General features: G+C 38.3%; 1 protein-coding gene across 3 annotated transcripts in view; it reads left to right on the top strand.

The window, feature by feature from the left end:
- DENND1B (DENN domain containing 1B) overlaps positions 1 to 17,686 on the top strand; it is a 275,660-nt gene that overhangs the window by 218,681 nt on the left and 39,293 nt on the right. For all 3 annotated transcript variants that reach the window (XM_030572009.1, XM_030572008.1, XM_030572010.1), the window contains 2 exons: positions 3,270 to 3,371; positions 11,343 to 11,433. In XM_030572009.1, the coding sequence (XP_030427869.1) occupies positions 3,270 to 3,371; positions 11,343 to 11,433 (193 nt within the window). The remainder of the gene's footprint in view (positions 1 to 3,269; positions 3,372 to 11,342; positions 11,434 to 17,686) is intronic.

Here is a 17,686-nt window from a genome sequence, read left to right as displayed (position 1 = left end):
ATATACAAAAACCTGTAGGAGAGCACTTCAACCTCCCACACTATAGCAGACCTTAAGGTGGCCATCCTGCAGCAAAAAAACTTCAGGACCAGACTTCAAAGAGAAACTGCTGAGCTTCAGTTCATCTGCAAATTTGACACCATCGGCTCAGGATTGAACAAAGACTGTGAATGGCTTGCCAACTACAGAACCAGTTTCTCCTCTCTTGGTTTTCACACCTCAACTGCTAGAACAGGGCCTCATCCTCCCTGATTGAACTGACCTCGTTATCTCTAGCTTGCTTGCTAGCATATATATATACCTGCCCCTGGAAATTTCCACTACATGCATCTGAGGAAGTGGGTATTCACCCACGAAAGCTCATGCTCCAAAACGTCTGTTGGTCTATCTAACATGCAGTTTTTCTGCTTGTGAATCTGAGTTTCACTGCAAAGGAAATGCAGAGAGACCAGTGCTTACTGGAAATATAATGTCCCATCGGATGCTAGAAAAAGCCCGCTGGGGAACAACCCTCTGTATGCTTTAAAAATATGTATGAAGCATCCTCCCCAACAAGGTCATCACACATCGCAAAGGTATGACAGTACCACAGAGCCGACATCTCTTAGGCTGCTAATGCTTTTGGTATTACTAGCCACTCCTCCACCAATGCTTTACACTTCCTCTTATACTGGGACCTAGCCTCTCCTGTATGGATGCACTGGAAGGAAACAATTCATTTGTGCTTACTTCCTCTCTTCAGTACTCTTACACATTGGGGGTATAGTGTAGTCCTTACATTTTCAAAACAAAATATTTGAAAATAATTTTCTTAGTTATTTACCTGTCGTGTCCTGAGTTTGAGGTTTTATGGTATTTCCCTGGCATATGTTAGTAGCATCAGAAGGGATAGCTGTTTTCTACATGGAGCTTTAGATGCTTTTTTTATTTATAAAATATGCCTTTATGAAATTTCTAGGTGCATGTACATATTAAAGAGTAATCATTACAAGCTGACTCAATATCTCTAAAAGAATTAACAACTTTCCACTCCCAAAAGTGTGCCGCAGGTCACTTCCTCAGGTAAAGGCCTATGTAAGGAGGTGGACCTTGCAGTGTACTTGTGATGTATTGAACAAATGGGAGAAGTAAGTTCCAGATGAGAGATGCTCTCTCAAAGATGTCATGCTTCCAGTTTGCAGCCTTTTAAATCTGAGGGTTCAGGTTAAGCTTTTCTGCTATCTCAGCTGTTGTGATCTTTTGTGACAAATTGGCTGAACAAAGAAAGGTTCTGTAGAGTTGTGGGCTGGTTGATGATGAGTTGGTCAGAGAGACAGATGATCTGGGACACCTGGGGGAAGGGTGACATTTTGAAGATCCTTGGTAGATTGCTTATTCAGATCCAATATGTACTACAGCCTAGCAGCTAAGGCAACTTAAATTGTTTGCCCTGAGATAAGGTATAGCTGGTGAGCTACCAAGTACTGCATTGAAAAGGGATTGTACACCACAGCTTTCCGTCCACCTCAGGAAAAAGGGAGGATTGTACTATAAAAATTAAGCATGTACTTTAGTGCTGTGCTGAACAGGGATGAATTTAACCATGTCCTTATGTGCTTTGATGAACTGGAGCCTAAGGCATCCAAGATCTAATCTTTGAAAAATCAATATGGAAGGGAGCGCTTGAAAATATCAAAACAGGGGTTCAAAATGACATGTCAGTGGCTTTAATATAACTCTTTAGATAATACTCTTACCATTTACAAATAAATATAATAATATTTTAAGATGATTTAAGGATACTTTTGGACAAACTTAGTAATGTGCTGACAGATCACATGAGGGAAACTCATTCTCTCAATCCTTAAGCATTGAACTACATTGTAAACTAAAATTTAGGAGAATTTGTGTAAAGCAGTACCTAAGATTGCCAGAGTTAATAGGAGTAGGAGCAGGAGGAGGCAGTGATCGTTGGCATAAATATGTTTATCTTCAAAGTGGCCTGCAGTTTGTGTCTGAAAGGCTCCTCTATTTCTTTATTGTAAGGATCCACATAAGGGATGTCTTTGATCCTTTTTCTTCCCAATGCCAGAGGTATCTTTTACCCTATTCTGGGCTTTTACTATGTGTAGAAGTCTGCGGTAGTAAAATGTTCTATTAGCTGAGTCAGGTGTGTATTCTAATCTTTTATGCAGGACCTCAAATTGTCTGCCTTACCTAAATCTGGAAAAAAACTCCTCCAACCTGGTGTATTTTTTTTATTATTATTTTTTATTTTTAACCATGAAGGCATATGCTCTTGACGGGTAGACCCTTTGCCTGCATGACAATACTCCCTGCAGTATATCTCTCTGAATCATTATCATGGAAATAATATGCAGACTATACATTGATGTATTAAAATATTTAAAACCTTCTCTATGCTAGTGGAGTTTATGGAAATTAAACAGTTACCAGAATAATATAATTTAGAGGAGTCTTCCTCCTGTAATTTGATATGGTCACTATACAGCAGAGATAGATAGATATTCTTTTATGCAATTAAGGAATAACACAGGAGTTACAATATAATTTTACTGTTTCCAGTTACTTTGATTAGCATCTATTAGCTTGCAGTAAATACTGTATATATTTACCTTGTCTCATCACTCTATGTTTTTGACATGTCTACTCAGTATTCTTCATATTATTCTTACCTTCTTTTCCAAAGGCCACACCATTTAGTGCATTAACAATTCATCTGACCTCTTTTAAACGTGTTGTATGACTATGTAATGACTCCCAGAAAAGACAGGAGGAGTCTTTAATTTGACAGTGAAAATTGATGAAAGAAAATAGTTATGTTTTCTTAATTATTTCCTGAATAATCAAATTAGCTGCACACACATTAATGTGATATTTAGCACAACAAATAGACAGATAATCTGGTGATAATCATAACATGTTGGTGTCTAGTCAGAATTTCTGCTTGCGTCTGCCATTGGTTTAACTGCAGTTAAATCAGAGTAATGTTGTACAGTAGTTAAGATTCATAACTCAAGGCGAGCACTGTCACCATCAAAATGTATTTTGGTGAAAACTTTAAAGATATCTACATTTTTGTCTTTTTGATGTTTTGTTACAGTGTCTCTGCCTACTTTCCTTTTCAATTCAATAAATACCTCTTTGATTGATGGGCAGTAACTGTACGTGCTAACTTTTAGGGGGGAAAATTGATGAAGGAGAATTTTAAATATGCCAATACTGGTTATAGCTAGGAGTACCTTCTAACTCACTCTGTTTAAATTTAGGGAGAGCCTATTACTTTCTGTGAGGACAGTTTTGTGAAGCATCGTTCCAGTGCTACCAAACAGTTCCTGGAAACTGCAGTGAATCTTCAGCTTTTTAAACAGGTATGACAGGACAATTGACCTTGTGATTTAACAGTTTCCTTCTGACAGATATCAGATATATATATTCTCCTCTCTGCCTCTGTATCCATGCCTGCTAGCATTTGAAAGCTCTCAAGAAGACCATTTTGAGAGGAAATATAAGAGAGAGGAGGAATGGCAAATGTTTAACTCCAATGAGTGTGGAAAAAATCTTCCCAATCCTATGGTATCTCAGCACAGGCACAGACACAGTCCCCACTTTTATCTCAAAGTGACTGGCTGTGTTTGCTTCTGGAGCCAATCAGGAACTCTCTTGAAAAGGAAAAAGCAAGGAGCTCCGTGCTTTAGAATCTTAACTTTTCAGCCTCTTCAGTGTAGTCAGAGATCTGTAGAATCCAGTGCAGGACTCAAGTTATGAGTGCATAATCAGGCTCTATTGGTCAAGGGACAGAGGACGAAAGCACTTTGTTAGTCAGAGATTGGTAGAATCCACTAACCGTGTGTACACAGAATGTTTCAAAATCAAGACCTCAGCCAAACAAATAAATTAATAGTTTCATGAAAATTCCTCCATATTGAGGTTGGTTGAGCACGAAACAACAGTTCCTATGGAAGATTTACAGCTCAGTAATAACTGTTGTAGTATTCACACAACATGGCTTCAACAAGATCCATTATGCACTTTTTTCATGCTATTATCTCCTGGCTTTTCTTTTTGTCTTCCCTTCGATTCCCTTATGTAATTTAGTTGTTTGAAAGAGGGTCAAGAGACTAACCATAAACTTGTAGACCAGTAAGCTTATCTTTGTTTGTGAGCAAATCTGAGAAAACATCTTAAGCGATAAAGTGGGAAAACTTCTAGAAAAAACATGGTTTGATTGAAGCTAGCCTGAATGAATTCAGGCAGGGGAGTGAATGCTTAACTAATCTGCTAGAGTTCTTTGAAGATATACTACCATAATAGATAAGGAAAATTCATTGGATGTAGAATACTTTGATTTTCAAAAAGCATTTGACAAGTTTCTGTATCAAAAATTAATGGCTAAGGTAGAGATTTATGGAATACAAGGATGCTAGCTTGTAGTAGTCATAGATAGACACTTTTCTAATTGCACAAAATTATAGAAATACCTACAAATAAGTAACATAAATACAGACTTTAAAAGTAATAGCATAATAGAGTACTCCAGGAATCAACTCTTACAATCCAATTTATTTTATTTTGCGTTATTGTATGTGCGGGGGGAAGGTTTTCATTTATATGAAGCATTAAAAGAGGTATTTTAAACATTTATAAGTGTTCAGCAGGTTAAAATTGGTGGCAGAGAAAGTATTATAACATGGAAACATCATTATTTTTATTGCTGTGATCCAATGTTACATGTTTCTGAATATCTTCAGCTATCGGGGATATTTATCAATAGAAGGCTATTGCACATGCTGAAGAGTCTGAATTATGATATGACTATTAGTGCCAGATCTTCAGATGGACTAAATGAGAGTAGTTCCACTGAAGTTATTAGAGCTATGTCAGCTTACATCTAGCTGTTCAATTGTAATTTACATTTCACTTAACAATTTTATTATTTTTTTATTATTTTTCTAATGTTTCTTCATACCAAGGGAAGATGAGAATATATTAAAATTATTATATTTTAAATGTTTTAATAGCTAATATGTTGCCTTTCCTTTAGTTATGATCTGCTGTGTTTCCTCCCACTTCTCTAATTAATCCACAGCCCAGCTGCCTCATCTCCAGCAGTTCCCCACTGACAACTGGGCTGCTTTCAAGGTTGTTTGTGTTTTCAAAGGCTAACATGAGTTTACTGGTTCCTGATACTAAGCATTCTTTTTAGCAGAAAATAATTCTTAAAAGCAGCCTAGACACCTAGGCTGGACTGCCTGGAGGTATTTGAACTGAATTTTTTTTGCTACATATAAGCTTTGCCAGTTTCAGAAGTGCTGCCCTGGCACTCATTCTTTTTTCATTTTTGCAACAGAGGTCCATTCTTACTACCAAACTCTGCAACACTTCGCAATGGATGCAGTACTTTCAATGGTGGGTTTGCACCAGGGAATAGCTAAATCAAGAACCATTACATGACTATATTATCTTCTGATAGTTGACATAAATTATCTGTAGCGCCTTATTATCCAGGACAAACACTTGTCTTCATTGTCTGTTGTTTACTTTATTATGTATTTAACCAAACTTATTCTATATCCCACATGCTATTTGAATAATAATATGAATTATTAAGCTTTGTAATAGAAATTTAATATCAAAGATGGCCTGGCCACTGTTGAGAGCAGTGGTTGTGAAGTGTGTGTTTTCAAGATCTCTGAGATTGGTCAGGGAAGAAGCTATAGACTGTAATGTTGCACCTAACACCTCTGCTATCTTTTGTTGTAATTAGTTTATTTCTTTTGTTTAGCACATAACAGTGTCTCAGATACTGCAGTTACTTCATATCAAAAGCGCATCGGAACATTGTGTTACCACAGTGGATAACTTCGCAAATGCTGACATTTAACTAGTAGTCTGTAAACAAATTCAAGACATACCTATATTTGTTTTGTGGAAAAGAAAAAGAAGAGGGAATAAAAAAAGAAGCCCTTGGAATTAAGTAAACCAAAAAGGGCAAGCATTCTGTGTTTAGATGCCTTGTTTCTTTTCGTAAAGCTTCTGAGATTATTAATATATTGACTGCTTTGACTCTAAGAAGTGACCATGTACAAATTTAACATTCTTACTCAGCAGATCTGCTCCTTGTGTATGTCCAGAGTCAGATCTTTTCACTTTAGTGACAAAAACATTTTTTTTTTACTAGTTTTTCTTCCTGTTGGCCTTGCATTTGTTGGAGACGCAGTTGGATCATTTCATCATCAAAGATGTTAACTACGCTCCAATTATAGGGCAAACTTCTACTCACAGACACATTTGCACTACTCTATTGATGTCAATGGTGTAAGATTGGTGTAACGGAGGGCAGGCTTTGACTGACATACTCTTTATTACTGATGATGATGCATTAGCCACAAAGAACACAGATTTCAAATCCAAGGATAAAATTTCATAGGTGGAAATTAGACTGTCTGCTTAAAAACTGCAAAGAATCTTGTGGAACCTTATAGACTAACAGACATTTTGGAGCATGAGCTTTCGTGGGTGAATACCCACTTTGTCGGATGCAACCATGAAAGCTCATGCTCCAAAACGTCTGTTAGTCTATAAGGTGCCACAGGATTCTTTGCTGCTTTTACAGATCCAGACTAACACGGCTACCCCTCTGATGCTTAAAAACTGGTATTTTCAAGACAAAAATGCATTAAGCTCGATTAGGGTACACATTACAGGAGTCTTGTAATGATCCTCAAATCAAGCATAAATAAATCTTGGAAATTCAGAGTTCAGGTTAAATTTAAAAGAAATCTAACCATCTTCACTATGCCCTGAAGTGACACTATGCAGTAAGAATACAATTATGATTTATGCATATTACAGTTTGTGGTCCCAGATCCGATTAAATTTATTTTTAAAGACACATTAGACTGTTTTTCATGGTGTCAGCAGGGGACTGCTGCCTTCATAACAGGAATCATTAAAGTCCTCTCCATTATATAATTTTTAGTAGAATCTGGCCCTCTTCCTGCTATGCTTCCCCATTGACATGGCAATATTTTAACTAAAAGCATTTTTATATGGAACAGGGTTCATAGCCTTGAGGGCATTTGGTGCCCTTTTTAATAATCCATTTGCAGACTAGATTTTTAGAGTATCCCTCAGCCCTGATCAAGAGTTTTTGTGTTTAAAACCAAGATAGCTTTATTCTTTAGTTCTAAGAGGAGATTTAATTTCAGTAGATAAACCTTTGTGCCTGAGAAGAGGTCCATATTTTAAATAAATAAGTCAGATCTGCCGATTTTTTCTTCAGGCTCAAGAGCTTGTATTTCCTTAGATTTGATGGCTGTGTTACTCCTTTTGCTACTACTGCTTTCCTTCAGCCTTTCAGGATGGCTTATTAATATATGGGATCTATACCCTGGCTTTTTGTTCAGTCCTAAGAAGGCTCTCCTTTTATTAGGATGACATAATATTGCTGTTGTTAAACCTCATGCTAGAAGTCTGAAGTTTAGCTACTGCTTGTTCCCAGCTTCAAACACCAGCTAGAAGTAGTTGTATTTTGGACCTTAAATATTTTTGATGGGTGTCCAGTGAAAATAATAACTCAGTCATAAGGAATATCTGGACCAGCATGGAGATTTTTCTAAGGTACATACTGTTAACCATAAATTCCCATTATATAACATATTGGCATTTTTGCTCACTGCACTCTCCATTGCTCCAGTTCTTCCCACTGCTTATATCTTTTTCATTCTTTCTACAAACATCCAGCTGGTTTGGCAAGTTGCCTGAATTGTGAGACCTTTGCCAGAGCACTCAGACACATTCCTTTAGTGTGCTGGTGTTTATTGTTTTGGGGCTCCAATGTACATTTTCCTTTCTCGTTGCATCAGCAGCCACGTAGTGTTTCCAGCTTATTTTTTCTTTTTATGTACCCCATCTTCAAAGGACGAAAGAGCCCTGCTCTGCAGCTTCAAGTCATGCAGCAGAACTAGTGTTAATTATAGACAGCCATACTCTTTGCACTGTGCCTAAAAGTCAACCCTAATGCACAAATGTTAGATTTGCATTCAGATATCACCCTATGTGATAAGGAAGCATAGGGATCACCTCTCAAGCCTCTTGCAACATCCCAGGAAAACACCTGTAAGTCTAGCACAGAATAACTTGGCCAAAACATTCAAAGTGTAAACCCTTGAAAGAAAAAGCTTGACTCAGCCCAGACCAATGAGCATCAGGAGCTTAGTGCTAGCACCCTCCCTAACGGCTCCAGCAAAGGTAGTATGAATACTTTATGAAGTTCTGTTGGTGCTCCAGGCCCTCACTTCTCTACACAATTCTAGCTGCTTGAGTCAAAGCAGGCAAAAGTTCAGGGTGTATCTGGACTCAGATACATATCCACTATGAAGGGGCACCAAGACAGCAACTTCATGAGAAATGAAACTGTTTCCTCCAGTTTTTGCAGAAGCTGTTACAACCTTGCCCATTTTTTCTTATGAGTCATTCCTCAAGCTTCCACCTCCTCGAAAGTGAGAATACTCACAGATTATATCTACAGAGAAGCGGAAATTACGTACCTGGAATTCTGCTTCCCTGAAGATACAATTTACGCCAGGATTTTCATTCATTCACCCATGTCACTTCAGAGGATGGAAATTATTTTCTTAAAGGAATTTCTTTCTCGTACTTTATAGTTTTTTTTTTCTTCTGAAGCATACTTTTAGATTGTGTTACCTAATTTTAGTTGACTTATCATGGGAGCTTTGTCTTCTGCACAACCCAATGAATTGGCTGGCATCACCTGTTCGCTACAGGCAGTAGGACACAAAATCCTGCAAAGGAATTGGCTCATATTGTATTCTCAAAGGGCAAAATTCTTTAAGAACTCTGGAAGTCCTGATATTCTTTTACTAAGGAGCTAAGACCCAAAGGAGGAATCCTATCAGAATGATGTCTTCAGAGAAGCAAAATTGTAGAGAAGTATTTTTCCTTCTGTGTTAATTATGCAGTGCCACTGAGTGGTTTGTCAATAGTGGGTATCAAACTCTGGTTCTGTGGATCTAAAAGCATGAGCTTCTGCCACCTTAACTAAAAGACCGTGATCTAATAGCTCAAAGACAATACAGACTCAGAAGCCTTTCTGAGGTCCAGCTAAAGAAGAGGACAGAGAGCCATGCTGTGTATACTTGGGCTCTACTAACGTTACCCAAGCTTTCCGCTATTTACTACTTAAAAAAAACAAACCCAAAAAAACCCAACCTGGAATGGCTTTACTCTCACTTCTGATACTCAGTATCATTAATAATACTATCAATTCCTTCAAATAAGTTTCTACCATTTCTGTTAACAATTATATTTGGCAGTATTTACTTTTAAATGTTTTGCCAGATTAATCCTTGCACTGAAAACTAAAAGTCGGCCTCTCGATTTTCTGTTGATACTTTACCAAATGATGAGTGTGCCCATAAATCATGTGTTGGTTTATGGCATGGAGTGAATTCATAACTTTCCCCAGAGAGATAATGTCTTGCAGTTCAAAGACTGTTTTCTCACAGCAGTAGCTAAAGATGCTCTTATTGCTCTTATCTCTTTTTCTTACTGTGAAATAATCCAGTGATCCCATAGTGGTCTGACCATGAACCAAACCCATTTGGAAAGAAGCCTACTTGGAGTCAGAATGAAAAAATAAAAAGGAATCTAGCCAAGAAGAACAGGAAATGATTATCTTCGACAGCATGTGCTCTATTATTATTGCTGCTGGAATTTTTTGTACTTGAAGAACGGAGTTGTTTCATGTCATCAGTCTATCCATTAACCAGCATCAGATTGCCACTGACAGTACTGTTTGGATAATCTGTGATAGTGTATGACACTCAGCCAAATAATTAATTTCTGTTAGCTTCTATGCGCTATTTTAGTAAAAGTGAATAACTAGTTACTCCTGCTAGAAAACAAATAATCAGTAAAATGTTTTCACAATTTATCTCTGCTCAGACTTGAGCTAGCCTATTCAAACTAAAAGGCACAGATTAGTTCTTGAAAGCATTCTAGAAATGCCAGCGTTTCTAGTCTTAATCCTGAAAGGCAAACTGAGTCTTTAAAAGAATGTTTTCATTTCTTCTGGGAGGTTATAGTAGATGATTGTTTATTTTATGTTCATCCTTCTTTGTTTCTGACATATCTGGGCCTCATTTTTAGCCTTTGCATGCACATATATGCAAACACAAATGCATGCACTTGCATATGCACCTGAATATGGACATGTGTTAGAATCTGTATCTGCAAATCCCATTAAGTGAAAGTTGTTTTTGTGCATGTAAATCTGATACTTCCATGGATTCACACACACACACACACGTGCAGTTGTTAGAATTTTCAAACAAGCAGGCATGTATGTGTTTGCACCTGAAAAGTGTGGCTGTATGGATCAGTATGAGCACACAGTCAGGTGTAGACTGGCAGAGGTCAAGCTTAAAATATGGTTCTGTATTACACAGTACTGTACTTCTATTTTGGCACTCAGTGCATTGAGATCGCCTACATTTAAATGAAATATCCTTCTAAGCTTCTCGTTCCTGTTGCCATTGTTCTTTAAAGGCTGCAGCTACCAGCTTCTCTCCGTCCATATAAAATGATTGTGATCCAAACTCTTCTCAGTTTGCATAACTCCTCAGCCAACAGAGTTTCTATCCTCAGCCAGAATTCTCAAGTGCACAGTCAGTGGGCGTTGGATATCCCAGCTCAGCCTTGATTTGCACTAGAGATGGTCAAAATTTGTCCAAATTTCAACTACAAATCTTCTGCATTTTTCAACTAGCTTTTTCTTTGGATTCAGTGATACTTACCTGGAAAGGCATAAGGGATGTGAGATGAGGCCAGCTCATGACCCTTCAGACACAACATGAGTGAACGTCTCAATATCCATATGTGATTATAATTTTAAACCTGAAATTAAACATTTATTATGAAATAAATTTAATAAACTTTCACATCATCTGCTGTGAAAAAGAATGAGCTAGAAAGCAACTTAAAATACTTTCAAAGCAACAAGTGATTTTTAATTTCATTCCAGGAATGACCTTGTTAGTTTAAAATATTTCAAGTTTTATATTTGTTCATACACACAACAACACTAGTAGAGAATACGAAAACCACTGGTACAGTGGTGATAATATTTCTGCCACTTGTATTTATATCCACTGTTACAATATCTATCTAAAATTATTACAGCATTCTTGTGATCTGTTGTATTCTTGTTAACACAGATATTTTACATATAATACACACACACATACTTTAATTTAATATTGTGAAACCTAAGAAAAGGTCAACATAATTTTGACCATGGATGTTTTTTTATATTCCAGTTTATTGATGGTCGACTAGCAAAGCTAAATGCAGGAAGAGGGTTCTCAGATGCTTTTGAAGAAGAGATCACTTCTGGAGGCTTCTGTGGAGGTACAGAATTATTTCAGGAGCATTTGTTTTAATATATCATTGTCTCTTCCACAGGAACTGTTGAGGATGATATCATATTGACTTGAACATAGTCAGATAAGAACTCATCTGGTTTAAATACCTCTGATTCATTCTTAGCAGGAGCAGCAAAGAGTCCTGTGGCACCTTATAGACTTAACAGACGTTTTGGAGCATGAGCTTTCATGGGTGAATACCCACTTCATCGGATGCATGTCATATTCTTAGTAGGGTTTCAGCCCATTATATATCAGTAGCAGAATAGCTAATTAGCTATTTAGCCAAACATTTCCAATGCATTAAATGAAAATAAATGGAATTGTTTTACTTTAATAAACTAGTTTTTATAAAATAAAGATCAGATGAGATTTTATTAGATTTTTTTTAAGTATTGGCTTGCTTAATAACTGATTAGATATTTACTGGTTAAAGTATATTTTTGTAATAATTACAAGACTTTAGTTCCCTACTTCCTTTTTTTTTAATAATGGTCAATTTAGTTATTTTTCTAATGTCTCTTTTAAAGATTCCTTCATGTATCTCATGTAGGTTTGCAGTATACCTAAGCCAAATTTCTTCAAAATATGAGTAATTACTATCTCAAGCAAAATGCACCACGCTTAAATAAATAATGTTAATATGCAGTTCTACTCTAAAAAGCGACGGTGTAAACATATATCTTCTTCCTAAGCATACCTACTATTTCCTGCTTGTATCCAGTCATATCCACTGACTTCAGTGACTGAAATAAATTTTACTACTTTTAACTCCTGCTAGTCTTTCCAAGCCAGTACATCTAAGAAAGCATAAGGTGGATCCAATTCCATGTTCTACATTTCCAACAGGATTGTCTAATCATTTCCAGTTACATGGCAAGTCAGTTATACCTTTTTAGTTATAAAACAGCTATAATTCCTACAATAAATGTGAGCCCCCTCAATGCCATTTTTACAGTCAATTTTCATAGCAGAACTTCAGTTTTCTCTATAAATGTGAACTGTGTGAGTTGAATCAACTCGTGTCTCCCTTAGGGCAGTTTTGTGACAGTGTTATGCTACAAAGTTACCCTCAAGCTAGCAGATCTGGCCAACGGAGGATTTGTCCTGCAGAACTACCATAAGAGATTCTGGGCCATGTCCTCTAAACTCTCAACATAGAAGCCTGCTTGTCTAGAGTCTGACTATAAAGTGACCTTGCTCCTTTCTTTCTCCCATCTTACTAGACTTCTCCTGAGATCTGGCCAGCAGTCTGTTTTTCCCTGAAGAGGTTAGGAGAGAATGGCAGTAACACCAAGATTTAGTCTGTCCCCCCTTTTAAGGCAACTTACCCATACAACTTTATGAATCGTTTTTATGCAGTGCACATGTCCATTCAGATAGGTAATGTCTGTGCTTAAAGTTCCTTTGCTCTTTGCAGTTAAGAGGTCAAAAGGGTGCAGTGAAATAACATTAGAACTTGGATAAAGTTAGGTTCTTGGCTCTACGTTGATGTGTTTTGTCAGCCACATGTCTTATCTGCCTATGCTCATGAGGGAATGTTCACCTTCACTAGCAGTTTTGTGTTAGAATATATTGTATCTTACTGTTCAAGTCAGACAAGCTGTACCATGTTGTGGACAAATTGCTTAGGGCACATATTCAATATTTACATAACTGCTGTCTCATTATCATTATGAGGTGCAGGCAGAGCAACAAGTATGGAATTGAGGGCGACATTTTGTGACACTAATGGGGTAGAACTGTGGTATTTTTCATAGTTAAATCCCATCAGCTTTCCCATTGGTTCAAGACTACACAACTGGGTGGAGACAGCTTTCAGAAAGGTCACTAAAAGTCAAAGTAACCTATGCATTGTTGAAGGGACAGGTGAACACATCATGAAGAACAGTGATAAGATTTTCATGCTATTGAGTCTAAAGAAAGGACTTTCTTTCACCCTCTCCATTTTCGTTAATACTTGATTGCATTTTCCAACAAATACAAACATAGCTAAACCATGTAGACATTTTAACTGCAGATTTGAAGCATTGCTTGCATTTAATCAGTTATATATCTGTAAATAGATTTTTCTTTAAATATAGTAATTTGAAAATACACTTTTTTAGTCTGAAGCATAAACAAAATTGTCTGCCATATCAAAATGGTATTCGGTATCATGCAACGTTCTCATTAAAACTTTTTCACAAGTTTCCACCTTCTCTCACATGCATTCTCCTACAGAGCTAAATATAAGTATCATTAGTGTGAATGTAACTTTCAGTGCGCTGCTAGGATTATTGATGGTGCACCCTGTGGCCTTCTTCTACTCTGTGTTAACTCTGCTGGAGGGGCAGAGTTGTTGAGTCCTCATTGTACCTTCTAGGGGTATGTCTACACTATGGGATTATTCCGATTTTACAGAAACTGGTTTTGTAAAACAGACTGTATAAAGTCGAGTGCATGCGGCCACACTAAGCACATTAATTCGGCGGTGTGCGTCCATGTACTGAGGCTAGCATCGATTTCCGGAGCGCTGCACTGTGGGTAGCTATCCCGTAGCTATCCCATAGTTCCCGCAGTCTCCCCCGCCCATTTGAATTCTGGGTTGAGATCCCAATGCATGATGGTGCAAAAATAGTGTCACGGGTGATTCTGGGTAAATGTCGTCACTCAATCCTTCCTCCGTGAAAGCAACGGCAGACAATCATTTCGCGTCCTTTTTCCCTGGATTGCCCTGGCAGATGCCATAGCATGGCAGCCATGGAGCCTGTTTTGCCTTTTGTCACTGTCACCGTATGTGTACTGGATGCTACTGACAGACACAGTACTGCAGAGCTACACAGCAGCATTCATTTGCCTTTGCAAGGTAGCAGAGATGATTACCATCTCTATTACACCATCTGCCATTGTAAATTGGCGATGAGATGATGGTTATCAGTCATTTTGCACCATTTGCATTTGGAAATTGGTGATGACGGTTATCAATCCTTTTGTACCGTCTGCTGCTGTCATGGGTGCTCCCGGCTGGCTGGACAAAAATGGGAATGACTCCCCGGGTCATTCTATCTTTATGTTTTGTCTAAAAATAGAGTCAATCCTTCCTGCTAGAGTAGGGGCAAGTGTACTAGAGAACCAGAGAGCCCCAGAGATCCCACAGAAATGATGAGCTGCATGCCATTCTAGGGGGTGCCTCTGCAACAACCCCACCCATTGCTTCCCTCCTCCCCCAACCTTACTGGGCTTCCATGGCGGTGTCGTCCCATTTGTGTGATGAAGTAATAAAGAATGCAGGAATAAGAAACACTGACTTTTTAGTGAGATAAAATGAGTGGGAGGCAGCCTCCAGTTGCTATGATAGTCCAGGTAGGACATTAAAGGGTGTGGGGGAGAGGAGCGCAGCCTCCTGCTGCTATGATAGTCCAGGGAGTGCAGAATCATCTTTAGACATAGAAGGGCTGGGGGGCTGATGGAGCTCAGCCTCCAGCTGATATGATGAGGATGGTTACCAAGCCTTTTGTACCGTCTGCCGGGAATGACTGGGAGTCATTCCCATTTTTACCGAGGCCAGCCAGGAGCACTCACGGGCTGACGATGACGCTGGCTACCAGTCATTTTGCACCATCTGCCACCGGGAAGAGGATGCTGGTGTTCAGTGCTGCAGCACTCCGTCTACCAGCAGCATGCAGTAGACATAGGATGACATTGAAAAAAGGCGAGAAACGATTTTTTTCCCTTTTCTTTCAGGGGGGAGGGAGAAGGGTGTAAATTGACAACATACACCCTGAAACACCCAGAAAAATGTTTTTGACCTTTCAGGCATTGGGAACTCAGCCAAGAATGCAAATGCTTTTTGGAGACTGCGGGGACTGTGGGATAGCTGGAGTCCTCAGTACCCCCTCCCTCCCTCCATGAGCGTCCATTTAATTCTTTGGCTTTCTGTTACACTTGTCACGCAGCACTGTGCTGAGTCCCTGCTATGGCCTCTGTCTATCATAGCCTGGAGATTTTTTCAAATTCTTTGTCATTTCGTCTTCTGTAATGGAGTTCTGATAGAACAGATTTGTCTCCCCATACAGCTATCAGATCCAGTATCTCCCATACGGTCCATGCTGGAGCTCTTTTTGGATTTGGGACTGCATCGCCATCCATGCTGATCAGAGCTCCATGTGGGGCAAACAGGAAATGAAATTCAAAAGTTTGCGGGGCTTTTCCTGTCTACCTGGCCAGTGCATCCGAGTTCAGATTACTTTCCAGAGCGGTCACATTGGTGCACTGTGGGATACCGCCTGGAGGCTAATACCGTCGAATTGCGGCCACACTAACCCTAATCCGACATGGCAATACCAATTTCAGCGCTACTCCCCTCGTCGGGGAGTAGTACAGAAATCGGTTTAAAGAGCCCTTTATATTAATATAAAGGGCTTTGTTGTGTGGACGGGTGCAGGGTTAATTCGGTTTAACGCTGCTAAATTCGGTTTAAACGCGTAGTGTAGACCAGGCCTAGATGTGCCACATGAAAAAACAATTCTGTTAGGTACTGGAAAGTTTGATCCCCACCTGCTGCAATACTTTTTTCTATCAATTTTTTTTGCAAGGTAAATGTAAAGTGGAGACAGGGAATGGGGAGGGTATGCCTTTGCAGTCAAAGACCTGGGAATAATGTTGAGAATCAGGTGTTCAACACCCTACCTCACAGAACCTATCAATTGCAGGGATATTAGGATTACTAGTCATCTTTATGTTCCCTTTGGGACATCTACTTTTTCTTCTCTTTTCTCTCACACACTTTCACACTATTCTTCACTGCATTCCCTTTCACAATAGGAAAAGCATTTTTTATTGATGGAAAAAGTATCTCATGTTTATGCCAAAAACATATGAAATTTATTTTATCAGTAGAACTTTCTTTAATATGGTCATATTGGAAAATAGGCTAAAACCCAGTGTCAGCGTGTGTTGTATTGCTGCTATTCAGTTAAAACTTTATGCACAGTTATTTAAACTTGTTGGCCCCTGATCACAGCTGGCTGCTCAGAAATAAAAACTACAAGTCTTGTAATTCCCAGCAAATTGCCTTCATATATAAATAAGTATTAGCAAGAAATGTAACTGGGAATTTTTCCTGCTTCTATAACAGCAACCAATCTGCACCTTTGCACCTATCACCTAATTTTTCTTGGACTGGGGCTTCGTAATAATTTTTACAGATATATTTAACTCATCCAGAGAGGGGTTTTTTTCATAACCATAACGTATTGGCAAATTTAGTGAAGAAAATATCAGGAAGCATTCATACTTTATTAGTACACTTTTTTTTTGGTTGTGGTGACAACCTTAGAGCTACTAGTAGAAAAAGATTCTACTTAATAGTGAAGAAGTCAAGAGACTTTGAACCTCTGTTGGGAATGTGAGATTTATAATAAGAATTCAACATTTTCCTATTTAAATTTGTGGTAGTTCAGATATTGGCTCAGCATACATGGTGTTTGCTTCATATTTTCCCTGATTGAGTATGTGTCTGTTTTTCTTCACTTATTGACTAGTAAATGGTAGAACTTTGGAAGGATTTGTGATCTGCAAGCCTCCCCACCAGTGTACTGGTCTAATAAATTTCTTATTAAATTACAAAATCTCATCTACTGTAATCTTTGGTAACAAATGGAATTCAGAGGGACCCTGATAAACATACTTCAAGTGTGGGAATTTCTTTCTTAAGCAAGAGCCAATGGTGGTCCATTATTTCAGTGGATTTTTGTTTAAGCCTGAAAGGATTATGTGGTTAAGTTTGCCATGAACACAAGCGCTAAATTGTTACATTAGCAAATTCATTATATTAGTGAATGAGTAGTGGCTACTACATTCTACTTTATGATGAGGAAATAGTTTTTGTGTGTATACTATGTGTCCTCCAGTAACACTAGTGAGCCCAGTCAATCTTAAAAAGACAACTGTTCAGTCTTTGTGAATGTAGCATATTGGTTAAGGCACTTGTGCTGTGGATAAGTGTATAGTTAATGCTAGTAAGCTTTCTTTTCCAGCGTGGCATCCCTTTCACTCACTGCACCATTTCTGAGAATTTGGGTATTGCAGAATTGCTTGCAAGGAATTTAGCATGATGGTATGGAACATTGAAATGAAAGCATTTCTATAAGTCCAAACAAGTTAACTTGTTTCCCTCAGAAATTGCTGTATTACCTTTTACAATTATCCAGTTAGTCCTCAGACATGTTCTCCGAGAGCTAGGTTGTTGGTGTTTT

This window comes from Gopherus evgoodei, chromosome 8, assembly GCF_007399415.2.
Source record: "Gopherus evgoodei ecotype Sinaloan lineage chromosome 8, rGopEvg1_v1.p, whole genome shotgun sequence".
In the NCBI taxonomy this organism is placed as follows: Eukaryota; Metazoa; Chordata; order Testudines; family Testudinidae; genus Gopherus; species Gopherus evgoodei.
This window is presented reverse-complemented; position numbering and strand designations above follow the sequence as displayed.